Source organism: Elephas maximus, chromosome 26, assembly GCF_024166365.1.
Source record: "Elephas maximus indicus isolate mEleMax1 chromosome 26, mEleMax1 primary haplotype, whole genome shotgun sequence".
NCBI lineage: Eukaryota > Metazoa > Chordata > Mammalia > Proboscidea > Elephantidae > Elephas > Elephas maximus.
In genome coordinates this window covers 7,294,751-7,311,946 of record NC_064844.1, presented here as the reverse complement: position 1 = coordinate 7,311,946, position 17,196 = coordinate 7,294,751, and the positions used below count along the sequence as shown (strand labels likewise).

The 17,196-nt window shown below is 42.1% G+C and overlaps 1 protein-coding gene across 5 annotated transcripts in view; it reads left to right on the top strand.

The window, feature by feature from the left end:
- Nucleotides 1–17,196, top strand: part of EML6 (EMAP like 6) — a 264,701-nt gene that overhangs the window by 177,204 nt on the left and 70,301 nt on the right. For all 5 annotated transcript variants that reach the window (XM_049870655.1, XM_049870656.1, XM_049870657.1 and 2 more), the window contains exons 18-21: nucleotides 10,472–10,572; nucleotides 12,464–12,666; nucleotides 14,489–14,600; nucleotides 14,850–14,977. In XM_049870655.1, the coding sequence (XP_049726612.1) occupies nucleotides 10,472–10,572; nucleotides 12,464–12,666; nucleotides 14,489–14,600; nucleotides 14,850–14,977 (544 nt within the window). The remainder of the gene's footprint in view (nucleotides 1–10,471; nucleotides 10,573–12,463; nucleotides 12,667–14,488; nucleotides 14,601–14,849; nucleotides 14,978–17,196) is intronic.

The following is a 17,196-nucleotide window of genomic DNA, read 5'->3' as shown; positions in this document are numbered from 1 at the left end:
CTATAAATAGACTTTCCAAGACCGACTGCTGTTTATAGACCACCTGTCCTCCCTCACCCCAGCCTGCCTCCCGCTGAATCAGCGCTAAGTCTCAATACCACTTTCCACTCCCGCTTACAGTCAACTTAGCTGTTTGCCCAGCTATGGTCAGAGGTCAAAATTGTTGGCAGCCAAGGCCCAGCAATACAATTTGTTGTCCAAAGCGTGGTGTCCATTTACCTCCCTGCTAGTTCTTCCAATCTTGCAGTACAAAATCCGCTAAGCTGCTAGGTTAATGGCTCTGAACTCCTTGTAAATGGACATTTCCCCACAATTTTAAATAGGAAAAAAAAAATTGTATGTGTCAATTTGATTTAATGAATGAAGAACTAAATTGGCTGGAGACTCCAAGGAGAAGTGGATGGAGCCGTAAGGACCCCAGCTGACTGTCTTAGCAGAAAAGGATAAGCTTTTCTGATGACTGCTGTTGAGATGGAATTCTTGGCAGCAAATGGCAGCTCATAAATCCGCCTGCCCGTGTAGTTTTTCTTTGGCCTCTCCTCTAGTATTTCTCACCATACCGTCCCCTCTAATCCTCAGATTCAGTCCTAATCAGCCTCTGCTTTCCCGTAGACTAATACACTGATTTTCATTGAATCTCTCTGGTAGCACACCAGCTGTGCTTACAGATAATTCCAGGCAGATCACGTGTCTGCATTTCAAAAGGAACAGGAATGCAGTCTCTGCTGGAAAGCCCTCTGCAGCTGTGGGCTCTCCAGTCCCTCCCCAGAAACATAATAGAAATGGAAGAAAACTTTCTTCATATCAAAAAAGTATGTGTTTGATACGCGTGGTGGACAGTGTTGTTTCTTCTATTTAATGTAATTAACCCTAAGCTACCTAACGCCATCATGTTAATAATACAACTTATATTTAGAATTTCTCCCCAGCTTTTCGTCCCAAAACAGGACACCTGCAGAATTACCCCCAAGAGAGTGTTTTTGCAATCGTGGCATTACGCAAGGAGGACTGTCAAGGATTGTTGTTAAAGTTCTTTGGAAGTACACTAGTTTAAAAAATAATAAACAAACAAATAAAATTCTGTTTATGCCTCAAGATTACAGTGCTTAAGTAGATGTTGTTGTTGTTGTTGTTGTTAGGTGCCGTTGAATTGGTTCCAACTCATAGCGACCCTATGTACCACAGAACGAAACACTGCCTGGTCCTGCGCCACCCTCACAATCGTTATGCTTGAGGCCATTGTTGCAGCCACTGTGTCAATCCATCTTCCTGAACGTCTTCCTCTTTTCTGGTGACCCTGTCCTTTACCAAGCATGATGTCCTTCTCCAAGGACTGATCCCTCCTGACAACATGCCCAAAGTATGTAAGATGCAGTCTCCCCATCCTTACTTCTAAGGAGCATTCTGGTTGTACTTCTTCCAAGACAGATTTGTTTGTTCTTTTGGCAGTCCATGGTATATTCAATATTCTTCGCCAACACCACAATTCAAATGGGTCAATTCTTCTTCAGTCTTCCTTATTCCTTGTCCAGTTTTCACATGCATATGATGTGATTGAAAATCCCATGGCTTGGGTCAGGCATACCTTAGGCTTCAAGGCGACATCTTTGGTTTTCAACACTTTAAAGAGGTCTTTCGCAGCATATTTACCCCATGCAATCTGTCTTTTGGTTTCTTGACTGCTGCTTCCATGGGTGTTGATTGTGAATCCAAGTAAAATGAAATCCTTGACAATTTAAATCTTTTCGCCGTTTATCATGATGTTGCTTATTGGTCCGGTTGTGGGGATTTTTGTTTTCTTTATGTTGAGGTGTAATCCATACTGAAGGCTGTGGTCATTGACCTTCATCAGTAAGTTCTTCAAGTCCTCTTTACTTCTAGCAAGCAAGGCTGTGTCATTTGCATCATGCAGGCCATTAATGAGTTTTCCTCCAATCCTGATGCCCCGTCCTTCTTCCTGTAGTCCAGCTGTGTGTGGGGGGACATAATTCAATCCGTAACAGTAGCCGTAGGGAACAATGACTATTATCGGTCTGCTTCAGCTCAGAAGTTTGAACAGGCGGGATATTAGGCACAAAGTGCAGATAATACTTTACTGACTGGCACCCCCCTGGCTTCCAGGAGTCACCTCGACCGCTGGGGGCCTAGTTTACTCTCAGAGAACGGCTGGCTGGTTGTACTCCTCACTCACCCTTCTGTGTCACAAACATTGCTAACACTGCCACTGCTGTTGGTAGTTGCCGTTCGGTCAGCTTCGACTCACCAGCAAAGCTAAACAACAACCCCCTTCTGGCAGCTTGTGACTCCCCCATCTCCTCGTGGGTCACTGTCTACAGTGAGCCCACCACCCAGGACATAAGGATTGCATGCCAACTGCACAGCACTCCACTCTTAAAAGCTGCCCCCATTTGTGGAAATGTTTACATGAACTCACCTTTTATCACCTCAGAGAAGTTAAAAATTCGGAATTAGCATGCAGCGCTGTTATCACAAGATGGCTGTGAGACCTGATCCAATCTATGAGAGCGATGTCTTTGCATCTTTGCTGTTTCCATGAATAATTTCAGTCGCTTCCATTAGAAATGTATTTTCTAGCCTTTTTTTTTTTTTTTTTTTTTTGCTTTCTTTCTCTCTACCTTTGGTTGTGCAGATTTTAGTTTAATATGCAAGTAACCCAGTTAAAAACCAAGACCCACATCTTAGAGCTGTAGTCAAATAGCGTGACATCAGTGTCAAGCAGGGAAGAGTAGTGAGATCATCTAAGCCCCTTTATTTGAGTTTTCATTTAGGTAACTGTCTTAGTTATTTAGTGCTTCCATAACAGAAATACCACAAGTGGATGGCTTTAACAAACAAAAATATATTCTCTCACAGTCTAGGAGGCTGGAAGTCCCAATTCAGGGTGAAGGATTTTCCTCTCTGTCAGTTCTGGGGGAAGGTCCTTGGCATCAGTCTTCCCCTGGTCTAGCAACTTAGTGCAGGGACCCCAGGCCCAAAGGACACACTCTGCTCCCAGTGCTTCTTTCTTGGTGACATGAGGTACCTCTCCTCTCTGCTCGCTTCTCTCTTTTATATCTCAAAAGAGATTGACTCAAAATACAGCCTAATTCTGTAGATTAAGTCCTGCCTCATTAATATGACTGCCTATAATCCTGCCTCATTAACATCAGAGGTTAGGGTTTACAACACATAGGAAAATCACATCAGATGACAAAACGGTGGACAACCACACAATACTGGGAATCATGGCCTAGCCAAGTTGGTACACATTTTGGGGGGACACAATTCAATCCATAACAGTAGCCGTAGGGAACAGTGACTAATTATTATTGGTCTGCTTCAGCCCAGAAGTTTGAACAGGCGGGATATTGGGCAAAAAATTCAGTTATCAAGGTGCCTTACAAGAATACTCCTGTGTTACTCTGAAATAGTTATACTACGAGACAGCTTAGGGACAAAATGGGGATACTATTCAACGTCAAGTGCTCTGGCAGTCATGGGTGTAAGCTCTTCAAGGGCTACTCCCCAGAGTGGTGGACACGTAGCAGGTGCTTTGCAAATGTGGTGAGGGAATACTTGTCATGAGGGTGGAAGGTAGGAAAGCCATCATTCAAACCTGTCAGCTTTGGAGCTCTTTCCCCAGGAGAGTAGAGACCAAGCAAGCCAGAGGAAGTACGATGATCAAATCACATACATCCAGGAAAGACAAAACCAAAAACCAAACCCATTGCCATCGAATAGATTCTGACTCATAGCAAACCTATAGGACAGAGTAGAACTGCCCCACAGAGTTTCCAAGGAGCACCTGGTGGATTCTAACTGCTGACGTTTTGGTTAGCAACTGAGCTCTTAACCACAGCGCTACCATTATCTTCCTATTATGGGCTACCTCACAAAAAAGAAGAAAACAAAATCACACACAGGACTGGGCCTCTATGCAAATGGAAGCATTCCGAATAGAAGATTCAGAACCAAGTCAGCTAGTGTGTCACTGCCTGAGGCTCCTAAAAGAGACCCATCCACCCTTCTTCCCCTGTGCTTGCTGATAGGGCTTACGTGGCCCTACATGCTCAAGTACTTCTGACCCACGCATATAAGGAACTGTCTGGTATTAGGGGAGCACAGAGTCGTCTACGTTCTTATTCTCTTACTTTAGGACCTGAAACTCTGCCTTTTGTTTTTCTTAAACACACACACACACACACACACACACACACTCGAGTATTAGGCAAATTCCCTGCAAATTTAACAAGTGTATAAAGGAAAAGTGACCAAGGTATCCAATGAAAGTTATTCATTTAAATCTTGACATTAGCCAAACATTTACGAGGTGTTATGGATTGAATCATGTCTGGCAAAAATGTGTGTCAACTTGGCTAGGCCATCAGTCCCATTATTGTGTGATTGTCCACCATTTTGACATCTGCCTTGATTTTCCTACGTGTTGTAAATGCTACCTCCGTGATGTTAATGAGGTAGAATTAGCAGCAGTTATGTTAATGAAGCAGGATTCAATCTACAAAATTAGGCTGTATCTTCAGTCAACGTCTTTTGAGATATAAAACACAATCAGGCAGAGAGACAGGGGGACCTCATACCACCAAGAAAGCTGCACCAGGAGCAGAGTGCATCCTTTGGACCTGGAGGCCCTGTGCTGAGAAGCTCCTAGACCAGGGGAAGATTGATGATAAGGACCTTCTTCCAGGGCCAACAGAGAGAGAAAGCCTTCCCCTGGAACTGGTGCCCTGAATTCGGACTTCTGGCCTCCTAGACTGTGGGAGAAAACATTTTTCTTTGTTAAAGCCATCCACTTGTGGTATTTCTGTTATAGCAGTGCTAGATAACTAAGACACAAGCATCATTAGCCAGTTTAGAACTTTAGCCATGACAGAAACAACATTGGTGTTTTTATGACACCAAGAAATTGGATGAAAACTAAAAAGTTCCCTCAGAAAAGATTTTTTTCAGCTATCTAAATGACATCGTATAGACCCAAGCAAACAAAACAATGCTTTCTTCTCTCTAGGAAATATTATTTGTTATATTTGTTCTCAATTTTCATTTTGTTTTTCTCTAGCCTTGTCTCTTTAAAATATATATTAATGATATAGAATCTGTGGGGATTTTCCTCCGATCAAGAAATCTTTGGACGTTTAATGGGTTTTATGGTTATCTGGCTCTTTCCTCCTCTTTGTGTTAGCACACGTTCTCTTTTATCTACACCTCTGCTCTCTGTCCTACTTATTCTTAGATTCCCAGTGGTGTATCCTGGCTTTACTGCCCAGCTCCACTTTTGACTTTCAAAGAGAAGAGAGAGAAAGTACAAAAATCAGCTCTCTCCCTGCCTCTCACTGTGGGGCCCAAATCTGTGTGGCCGTAATGGGTTCAGAGACGCTCCATCCTGTTCTTTACTTTTCTTTTGACTTTTTATTATGGGAATTCTCGAAGTTACACAAAAGTGGAGGGAATGGTGTAATGAATGCCTTTGTACCCACTGCCCTGCTGAAAGACTTATCAACATTCTACAAATGCTATAAATCTCTCACCCCTCACTTTGTTTTATTTTTTTTCCCCTAGAGTATTTTAAAGCAAATTCAAAACATCATGCCATTTGTATGCACTTCATTAGGCATTTCTAACCATAAAGACATATTTGTCAAAACCCGCCATGCCCTATCACAGCTAACAGAAGCAATGGTAACTTCTTTCTATCATCTGTCAACCGGTTCATAATATTTCTGACAGTTGCAAAGATGAAAGTTGGTTTGTTCGAATGGGAATACAAACAGGTCCCTCACATTTTATATGGTGGTTATATCTCTTAAGCCTCTTTTGTTCTGTAGCAATTCCCCTCCCACTTTTTTTTGTGCCGTGGATGTTCGACCTTTGGAATGTTCCACGTTTGGGACTTACCTGAATACTCCCTCGTGGAGGCATTTCCTGCACCCGCCTGCATTTCCTGCAAACTGATAGAGCCACAGGCTTTACTGGATTCATGTTCAGTGTTTTTTAAAAGCCGTATTGATAAATAATCTACATACCACACAATTTGTACACTTGTTTAAAGCGTACAAATCACAATTCAGTGGTTTTCAGTTATTTACAAAGTTATGCAGCCATCACCACTATCAAATTCCAGAACATTTCATCATCCTAAAGAGAAACCCCTACCCATTAACAGTCATTCCCCATTCCCCCAACAACTTCCCTAACGCCCCCAACCATAGACAACCACGAATCTACTTTCTGTCTCTATAGAAATGTCCTTATTCCAGACACTTCAGATAAATGGAATCACACAATATGAGGTCCTTTGTGATTGGCTTCTTTCACTTAGCGTATGTTTTCAAAGCTCATCCATGTTGTTGCATGTGTCGGTACTAATTTTTTTTTTTTTTTGCCAGAAATAATCCTTTGTGTGGATATCTATTTTTTTTTTTAATCTATTCATCAGTTGTTGGACATTTGGGTGGTTTCCACTTTTTGGCCATTATGAAGAATGCTGCTGTTAACATTTGTGTACTGCTAGTTTTTGTGTGGATATTTGTTTTCACTTTTCTTGGGTATATCCCTCAGAGTGAAATTGCTGGCTTACGTGACAAGCCTGTATTTAACATTCTGGGGAACTGCCAAACTAGTTTCCACAGCAGATGCAGCATTTTACACTCCCACCAGCAGTGTGTGAGGGCTCCGGTTTCCGCACATGCTCGTCAGCACTTGTTATTGTCCATATTTGTGGTTGCAGCCATCCTTGTGGGCATGAGGGTGTCCTTGGGTGGCGTAAATGGTTAAGCTCTGTGCCGATAACTGGAAGGCCTGTGGCTCGAGTCTACCAGAGACACCTTGGAAGAAAACCTGGCATCTACTTCTGAAAAACCAGCCATCGAAAACCCTATGGAGCACAGTTCTACTCTGACACACATGGGGTCGCCGTGAGTCAGAATTGACTCGACAGCAACGGGTTTTTTGGGTCTGGTAGATTCCAAGTGGTATCTCACGGCGGTTTTGATTTGCATTTCCTCAGTGACTAATATCGCTGACCATCTTTTCATGTGCTTATTGACCATCCGTATACCCACTTTGGAGAAATATCTATTCAGATCCTTTGCCCATTTTTAAAATTGTGTTGCTTGTCTTTTTATTATTGAGTTGTAAGAATTCTTTATATATTCTAGATACAAGTCATTTATCAGATGTATTATTTGCAAATAGTTTCTCCACATTCTTCACAGGTACTCCCTGCTGCTTCATGTCATGAGACGCATAATCAGGAGCATACCAGGCAGTGGGGGACAGTGGGAGCCACATGTCCCTGCCTCCAGCAATAAGGGTTTATTGTCTGTTGTTGGTGCGTGCTGTCTAGTCGATTCCGACTCATGGCACCCTGTAGGACAGAGTAGAAACTGCCCCATAGGGTTTCCTAGGCTGTAATCTTTACAGGAACAGATCACCAGGTCTTTTCCAATCGCCAGCCTTTTGGTTAGCAGCCCAGCGCTTTAACCATTGCACCACCAAGGCTCCTTGAATTGTCTGTAGAGAATTCAAAAACAATAATAAAACCAACTGAAAGTCAGTCTGCTTATTATTATTACTACCATGAAATGGCAATTCTAAACAAGGTCAGTGACAGAATTCCTCCCGGCACCACCCCCGTGGTATACCACTGCACAAAATATCTGCTTGTCACACTCTTGATGATACTGAGTTGGATTCAGGTTGTACCAGCCTGATCCTTCCATTATGTAACACTTCTTATCAATGCAGTATCTAATGGTTATAGCATCCGCTGACAACTGTGGCCTCAATCAGTTATTCAATGAGAGGTTGAAAATGGTAATTTTCTGTCATTCATTCTCATGTTAGCTAGAATTCTTCTATAAGTAAGAATTTCCCCTCACAAACCATTTGGTTTCTCTAAAATATAGTTCACACAGAATGGCATCCTTTAAATATTAGGATCATTTGGGTTTTGTCTGTAACTTGCAAATATTTTCACTAGTTGTTTGAATTTGCTATGGTGTTTTTTATCATAAAAAGTTTTTTGTTTTTATGTGGTCGCATTCATCAGTCTTTTACTGCTTGTTAGGAAGGTTTTCCCCGTTCCCAAGTTAAAAGGAAATCACCTATGATTTCTTCTAATCTTGTGTGGCTTCATCTTTTATGTTTAGATCTCTAAATGATTTGAAATTTATCCCGCTATATCTATTATGAGGAAAGATCCAATTTTATCCCTTCTCCATATAGCTATTCAGGTATCTCAAGCATCATTTATTTTAAGTTTTTCTTTTCCTCACTGGTTTGATATTCTGTCTTATATACTACATTATTTATAGAAACCATAATTTATGGTGGCATAGTGGCTAAGAGTTCCGCTGCTAACCAAAAGGTCAGCAGTTTGAATTCACCAGGCGCTCCTTGGAAACCCTCGGGGCAGTTCTACTCTGTCCGATAGGGTCGCCGTGAATCTTTCTAGGATTTGTCAGCCAATTCATATACCAATGCCACACCATTTTAATTATGGAGGTTTTATAAAGTGTTGTAACATCTAGGAAAGCTAGCACTCCCACTTTGCTCCTCTTTTTCAGAGTTTTCCTGGTCATTCCTGCTTATTTATTCTTCTATAAGAACCTTAAATTTAGGGCATCTAGCTCCAGATTTTATAAAAGGAAACACCCAATGGCCTTTTTTATTGAAGACAAGTTGGATTTATAAGCTAAGTAAGGGAGAATTGACATCTTTATTACTGAGTCTTCCTATCCAAGAACCTGAGATCTGTTACTATTTAACTCTGCTTTTCTATATTACAGGTGTGTTTTTTTGGTTTGTTTTTCTCATGTATACTTTGCACATTTCTTGTTAGGTTCGTGCCTTGGTATTTTTGTTGTTGTTACTTGCAAGTAGAGCCCTCTCTTCCATTATATCGCCTAGCTGCTTGTTCTGTATGTGAAGGTTATTGATTCTCTGTGTAAATTTTATATACTGCTACTTTACTAAATTGTTTGTAGCAGTTTCTGCATTATTTTCTTGACATTCAATTATATTATGTGCAATTAGAAATAATTTTACCTCTTTTGTTTCAGCTCTTATGCCTTGAATATTTTTTTATCTTGTCTAATTGCATTGGTTAATACATTTAAGACAATGTTAAATAATAGTGGGAACAGCCTTCTTCCTGACTTTACTGGGAGTGCCATTAAGTGAGAAGCTGACTTTTGGGTTGGTACGCGCACACACACAGACACACAGATACACACACACAGACACACACACCTCCTGGTCCAGCACTTTCTATTTTTAAAGAAAGGATGATAGCACCTAATGTATCTGGAACACCAGCGTGTGTATAGTTGTTTTGAATGAATCTTGGTTTCTCAATGACAGGAGGTAAAGAGAAACATGAACATCTAAGGGAGAAACCTGAAGTATCCATTAATCCCTACTGTATTGAGTTTTTTTTTTTTTTAATAATCATGAATCCCTGTTAGGTTTTTGCCAGATATCTTTTTCGCATTTGTGAAGATGATACGATTTTTCTCCTACATCTATTAATGTAATGTTGTATAATCTGATTCTCTAATATCGAACCACTCTTCAATTTGGTCATAACGTATCATTTTTTAATGTGCTATTGAATTCTGTTTGCTAACATTTTATTTAAGAGTTTTCTATCTATATTTGTAAGGGATATTAGCCTGTGGTGTTGATTTTGTTAATTGCTTTTTTTTTTTTTTTTTAAACGTAATGAAAATCATGTCCCGCTAGACCGGAGAAGACCAACAAGTAGCCCATTAAGACCAGGAAATCCTTAGATTCTGATGTGACGAGTCTTTAAAGCAGAAATTTCCCTGCTCTGTGAAATGCCAGGTCCATAGCTCCAGGTCTGCAATGTGTCCTCACTTTCACGTTTTTCCTTCCGCTCCTTGGGTTATAAACTTTAAATTCTGGACGCAGAGGACCCTGAAGTGCCTTGTATCCGTAGATTACATGCCTTCTGTCTCCGTGGCCAGGGGCTCCGATGTTCAGTGAGTACGTTTCCAGCAGAAGACCACTTTAACCTGAAGTGATTTTTTTCCACAACAAGAATACATCATTAGTGTCCTTGCAGTGTCCTCTCCCGCCTTCCGTACAAGGTCTACGAACCCTCAGAATTGCTCACAGACCTAGGGTCGTAGCACTGAGTTTATCTTATGGGACCTTCTTGTCTACTTTAAATATCTTATGAGTTTGTTTAAAGCATAACTAACCAGACTTTGGTAATAGTATTAGGGTAAGAAGAAATATCTCAAACATGCAAAGAAAAGCCAAAGCTCGTTATTTTCATATACACTCTCATGTATGTTTTAAATCGTCTGATAACTTAGTTGTCCTGTGAAATGTGCTCAATGAAAGTTAAACCAAATGCATGCTTTTAAAATTCTTCATCAGTGCTTCCGTGCAAACTAGGATTTTTTCCCCTATCTGTCTCTTACAGAGGACATAAAGATAAGATATTCGTGATAAAGTGTAACCCACATCATGTTGACAAACTGGTTACAGTTGGGATGAAGCACATAAAATTCTGGCAACAAGCAGGTACTGTTGTTTGGGTTTGTCATTTATGTGGTCAGAGATCTTTCCCTGTCTCTACAATCTAAGATATAAATGTGACTCAGAGGTGTTTTGTCCCAAATTCACTTTGGACTGCTCAATGTCTCAGCTGTGAAACTTAGGTCATTCTCTATGGTACCATGCATTTGCATCAATATCTAGAAACCCCGGGAAAATGTTCTACTGTGAAAATAATTATTTTTATATTTAGTTATCTGTTCTGAAAGCAGTAATTATGTTAGACCACTGAGCGGGAAATAATCCCTTTGGTTGGGTGAACAAAATTTTCAATATTTTGAGGATCTCTTTATTAACTTACTACTGGTTTTAGCACATGAACTAAACCCTGACCCTTTGCATGCAGGAGGTGGTCAATAAATACATGTTGGTAATAATGATGAGGAAATAAGCACGTGAGAAAGCATGGAAGTGTATCTGTTCTTCTCACTAATAAGCCAGACCTATTGCAATTGGAAACCCTGGTGGCCTAGTGGTTAAGAGCTACAGCTGCTAACCAAAAGGTCGGCAGTTCAAATCCACCAGGCGCTCCTTGGAAACTCTGCGGGGCAGTTCTACTCTGTCCTATAGGGTCGCTATGAGTCGGAATCGACTCGACAGCAGTGGGTTTGGGTTTTTGGTTATTGCAATTGTTTCTGAATTCTTAGTAGCAGCTTTGGTACCAAGCACAACGTACACTGGACAAAACATGAATAAGCTACCATTCCAATGCTTTCTGTTTTTAAAGAAAGGATAATGGCACCCAGCATGTTAGGAGGGCCACCCTGTGTATACCTGTGTACACCTGTCTTGAGGGAATCTGGGTTCTCAACAACAATTAGGGAGAACAAGGAAATACAAGCACCAAAGGGACAAATGTGATGGCTTATCCCAGTATGCCACCTTCCCCTACCCAGCGATTCACTTTTCTCACCCAAAATTGCTGTGATAAAAATCAAGGCAGAACATGTATCACACATGTGCATTTACAGTCAATACTGGTTCACTCATTTTTTACAAAGCAAACATCTTTATTTATATATCAAAGACTCTAAGAAATGATGACATAGTAAGGTTAACAGCCTTGATGTCAAGGTCAAGACAAACAAAGTGTCGTCTTTAGGTCTGAAAAGCTGTAGATAGATGATTAATCACTTTGCTTCATTCAACTTCCCCTGGATATTTCAGAGAGGGTTTCTGACATATTCCTGACTGAATCTTCAGTACAACAATCCCAGGTGATTCAATTATGGTCCCTTGGTCAGAGTATATGAAGCCTCTCCTAGTTTCCCCAGGCACTGAGTCCCTCTCTCCTCTGGCTGGCACAGATCCATCGAGGAACCTCCTTTAGACATGGGTCCCATTGGACTGTGATGGTTGTCCAGTCCTCTCCCCAGTCAGACCCTACGTTCCTCGAAGGCAGGAACCAGAAACTCATTCTAGCTAGCATTGGGAGCCCTGGTGGCACAGTGATTAAGAGCTCGGCTGCTAACCAAAAGGTTGGCAGTTCGAATCTACCAGCCGCTCCTTGGAAACCCTATGGGGAAGTTCTACTCTGTCTTATAGGATCACTATGAGTTGGAATTGATGCGATGGGTTTAGTGTGTGTGTGTGTGTGTGTTTGTTTTTTAAATCTAGCATTGAGCACTGTGCCTGCCACATTCCAAGCCACAAAGTAGGGATTAAATAAACATTGAATGAATGATGAATGAGAAGTCCTCTTAATATTTTTGTTTACATTTTCTGCCATTTTTATACATCTTCATGTATACACATAATGTAGACACACTGGGTTTTTCACTGAAGGTAGTCATTCTATATACCCATGGAAGATGTCAGTGTTCTTAAAAAATGAATAAATACTCTTGGTCCACTCCAGGTGGGGGCTTCACCTCTAAAAGAGGAATTTTTGGAAGTGTCGGAAAATTGGAAACGATGATGTGTGTTTCTTATGGGCGAATGGAAGACCTAGTGTTCTCAGGAGCAGCTACTGGAGATATTTTTATTTGGAAAGACATTCTACTCCTCAAGACAGTGAAAGCTCACGATGGGCCCGTGTTTGCGATGTATGCGCTGGATAAGGTATGGCGTACTTTTCAGCGTTCATTTCCATCAACAGCTTTTTTAAATTATAAGGTTGTCTTAGGAAGGCACACCAGGAGGGTGCCTGCATCTAAAACAGGAATTATTTGGATTAGGAAGTAGTTGTCAGGAACCTCCAGTCAAGGCAAGAAGGGGACGAGGGCACATATTCTTACATTTCCTCTTTCATTTATAAGTGTTTCTCTCTGTGCTGTCGCTCTCTGTTTTTTCACACTTGCTCTTCCTGGCTCTCACTCCTATGTGGATAAATGTAGACACACAGTAGCAGAGGAGTCTGGGAGATAGTTCAGCATTGCCTTCCTCCTCAGTGGCACCAGAGGCACAGACCTAGAAGGACCGAGTTGTTAGGTTATTGTCCCCCACATTGGTTTGTTGAGAATCTCTGTCCATAACCAGCGTGGTCTGTGTAGATAGAGTCAGCATTAGCAAGCGTGTTAGACCCAAGTCCAGCCACTGGCTGTTATTTCCACTCAGGCTCATATTTGTCTCCATCTGTCTAGCTACTCACCTGCTTTCCAGGGCTTCTTTACAAAGATGCACTCAACTTCAGTGCTATTAAAACACTTTCTTCAACCAAGTTGCCAGTAAATACCAATATTTCATTCACTATCAGCTTGTTGGTATATCTGTGCTCTCTGACCTCCAGGCTGAGCCACCAAGCACACCTAGCTTAGCCAAGCCTCTCTTTTTGCCTCCCTGTCCCAGGTAATGCTTTGATCTATGGCAGAAGTAGCTGCTTCTTAGATAGAGGTACAACTATAGTGATTACTTGGGTGTTTAAGCTGTTCTCTACTGGCAATTTTTTTTTGGAGGGGGTACACTGCAACTGTTAGAAAAGACTGAAGCAAAATGCAAAGTTCTGCAGGCTCTGTTTAAACTCGATTTTATTGCTTGGTGCGTTAAGCTGCAAATTTATAGGAAAGACAAGGATATAACAATATACAGCATTTAAATTTAATTTGAAGATTGAATCTCCCTGGGGTGCAAATTCTATAATAAGAATCAGGATATTTAATATAATAAACTTCAAAATATTATTTCCTTATGGACTTGGTAGAACTGAATTAAATTAAAAGTTTCTGTGAAAATAGAATGAACTGCTCAATACTTTTCTTTAAAAAAGTCTCATCTAAATAAGAACAGTTGGTATATACGATAAGTTGCCAAAAAGGAAAGCTAGTAAAGCCAAGAAATCATAAACCTAGAACAAGAAGATCATTGTTTAGGGGAAAAAAAAAAAAAAAAACTAATAAATTAACCTTTTTATTTTCCAGGTTTTGTAGAAATTAATCTAAATTTTAATGATTGTAAACATTGGTGGCTATTAAAGAAAATGGTAGGATAGTTTCATTATATGAAGTATCTAAATTACTCTTAATAAATAATGATATATTCTTCTGAGAATAACTATAAATATTTAAAAGTCATTTTTAATTGTGGTGTTGATTCAGATCCATTTGGTAGGAACATATGAGATAACAGAAACCCTGCTAGGCTATGGTATTCAGAGATGAGTAAGGCTGGCCTTGTCCCATAGGAACTCGCGTCCTAGTTGGGGGACTAGACATATGAACAACCATCCAAGAGCCAACCAATAGTCTGAGGAAGTACAATGAACACACAGTGAGAATGCCCTCAGTCCTGCCAGAGAAGTGCAGCAGGGATGCTTGTCACCATGTTTTTCAGTCTCCTACACTTAGGAAGAAAACACACAAAACCGTTTCACTCCGGGGGGAGTCATGTTGGGATCAGGTGGGCCATTGTGATGTGTACATAATACTTCCCATTTGTGCCTTCACAGGGTTTTGTAACAGGTGGAAAGGACGGAATCGTGGAGCTCTGGGATGATATGTTTGAAAGATGCTTGAAGACTTATGCCATTAAAAGAGCAGCATTGTCAACTAGCTCAAAAGGTGCCATTCTGGAATATGCGGTAGAAGTCTTTCTGTTCACAGCAGTGGAGAAGATAGCACTAAAATTCTTGGGAAGCCATTTCCAAGTCAACTGTCTTTCTTCCTTCTACATTCAGAGCTCCTGGCCCCTGGTAGAAATGGCAAGGCTGATTGCCTAGTACCTAGTGCTTTGGAACTATAAAAACCAAATTTGTACCAAGAGTCATGGTCTTTATTTTTCATTCTGTTAAATACAATTTCCCCCCTCAGGCTTGCTTTTGGAAGACAACCCTTCAATTCGTGCCATCACTTTGGGACATGGACATATTCTGGTGGGAACAAAAAATGGAGAGATCCTGGAGATTGATAAGAGTGGCCCAATGACTCTGCTGGTTCAGGTACCCTGTTTGTACATAATCTAAGCCACAGTTCACGTCAGAGCTGGGACTAGGCAGAGACAGGGAGGTGCTTAGGGTGCAGAATTTAAGAAGGCACCCACATTCAGGGTCATGCAATGCCGTGTTTGTTACCTATTGCTGTGTGATGGATCATGAACTGTTGCCTCAAAATGACAAGCAGGGATTGCTTGTGATGCCAGGATGAGGTCTGGCTACCTAGGATGAGGACTCTGTTGTCCGATCTGATCAGGTCATACCCACAAGGCACTTACACAGTGTTGGCAATTAAAAGCGATTATTATTATTTATAGAAGGCAAACAGTAAACAACAGGTGCGGACTAGGGGTGAACTCGTCCCCTCTACCCCTACGAATACCTCGCTTAGCATCAGAGGAGAGGAACCCACCTATGTCTAAAAGGGGACCTGTGCACCCTTCCCAAATTACCCATGTCCATTACTGTGTCACTAGGCAGGCACACCATGGATCAGGTGTCAGCGTGTGTGCCTCTCAGCTGGTGTGCCATCAGCTCATGTCAGATACAGTGTGGCTGTGTTTGTTCTTTCTGCCTCTCTTGGTGGCATTTCATGGCTGGGTTTGGTCCCTATGCTTAGTGGTTCAGCTCTCAACTAGCAGCTTTGGGACAAACCTGGGTTGGTGTCAGGGTTAGGCCGACATCACAACGGCTCTCGAGGCAAAACTGTTTTACTGCCGCCTCCTGTCAGTGTATGCCCAAGCCTATGTGATCAACTTCTTGGCTCTTAGGACTGGCCCTTCTCGGCCTTAGGGTTACAGTTCTCAGCACTGCAGGGTCGTCTGCTGCTGCCAAGGGCAGGACAGCTCAGGCCCCCATGCTGCCACTTGCTCTGCTCGGGCATCTGCTTGCCTGAGCCAGACTGCAGCTACTTCACCTTTACAGGGCTCCCTTCTGCTCAGAGGTGCTCAGCTCCACTCTGTGGGCTGAATGTGTCCATCACTGCCATCTTCTCCACAGGCCGACTCGTCCATCACCACCATCTGCCAGTCTTGTGGTTCCTGCCACTCACATTGCTTCCATCGTTTCTCTGCTGCTTGACCCTGCTGTGCTTGCCACCATTTCTCTTGGTCTTTGGTATTATCAGCCCAGTGTTGTTGTTAGGTGCCGTTGAGTCGGTTCCGACTCATAGCAACCCTATGCACAACAGAACAAAACACTGCCAGGTCCTGCACCATCCTTACAATTGTTGTTATGCTTGAGCTCATGGTTGCAGCCACTGTGTCAATCCAGTGTTACCAGCTCATTATAGCCCCTTCACTTGGATCTAGTTGGTTCTCAGCATAGGGACCCTGGATCCAAAGGATGTGCTCCTTTCCAAGTGCGTTTTGATCATGAGGTCCCTCCAAAAGCTTCTGTGACACTGGCCACTTAAAGAGGAAAACTTCTTGTCAATTTCAGGGTGTGGCTTTTGTAAACTGACCAATCTCTTAGATGGATCATAAGCTGACCAATCCTATTAGGTGGATTTGCAAGCCACTTATGCAGATAGAAAACCACCCAATCCCCTGCAAGCCACGTATGTGAATAGGGAACCAGACAATCCCTTGCAAGACTGTGGCCTGACCAATCATTCTGGGAGAATTACAAACCCAGGGCCAGAAAGGCCATGTGAGGGAAACCCACTGCACCACAGATTGCCACAAACTTGGCAGCCTAAAGCAGCACACAATTATTATCTCACAGTTTCTGTGGGTCAGGAACCTGGGCATGGCTTTGCTGAGTCCTCTGCTCAGAGTTCTGCGAGAATGTACTCAAGGTGTTGGCCAGGGCTGTCTCAGCTGAGGCTCAACTGATGAAGGATATGCATCCAAGCTCATTCACGTCGTTGGCAATTGTAGGACTTAAGGGTGTCCATTTCTTGCTGTAACCCGAGGCCACCCTGAGCTCCTTGGGGCTGCTATGGTTCCTTATCACATGGGGTTCCCCAGTGTGGCCACTTGCTCCTCAAAGCCAGCAAGGGAGAGAAAAAATGGACACCACAATCTTATGTAACATAATCATGTCACCACATACATGTAACAGTGTACATCCTGTCACCTTTGCTTTATTTGTTAGAAACACATCACAGGTCATGCCACACTCACAGGCATGAAAACCAGGAGGATCACGAGGGTCACCTCGTCTGTCCACCACAGCCCACCCTCTGGTACCCAGTGATTCACCACAAGCAAAATGCATCCCCT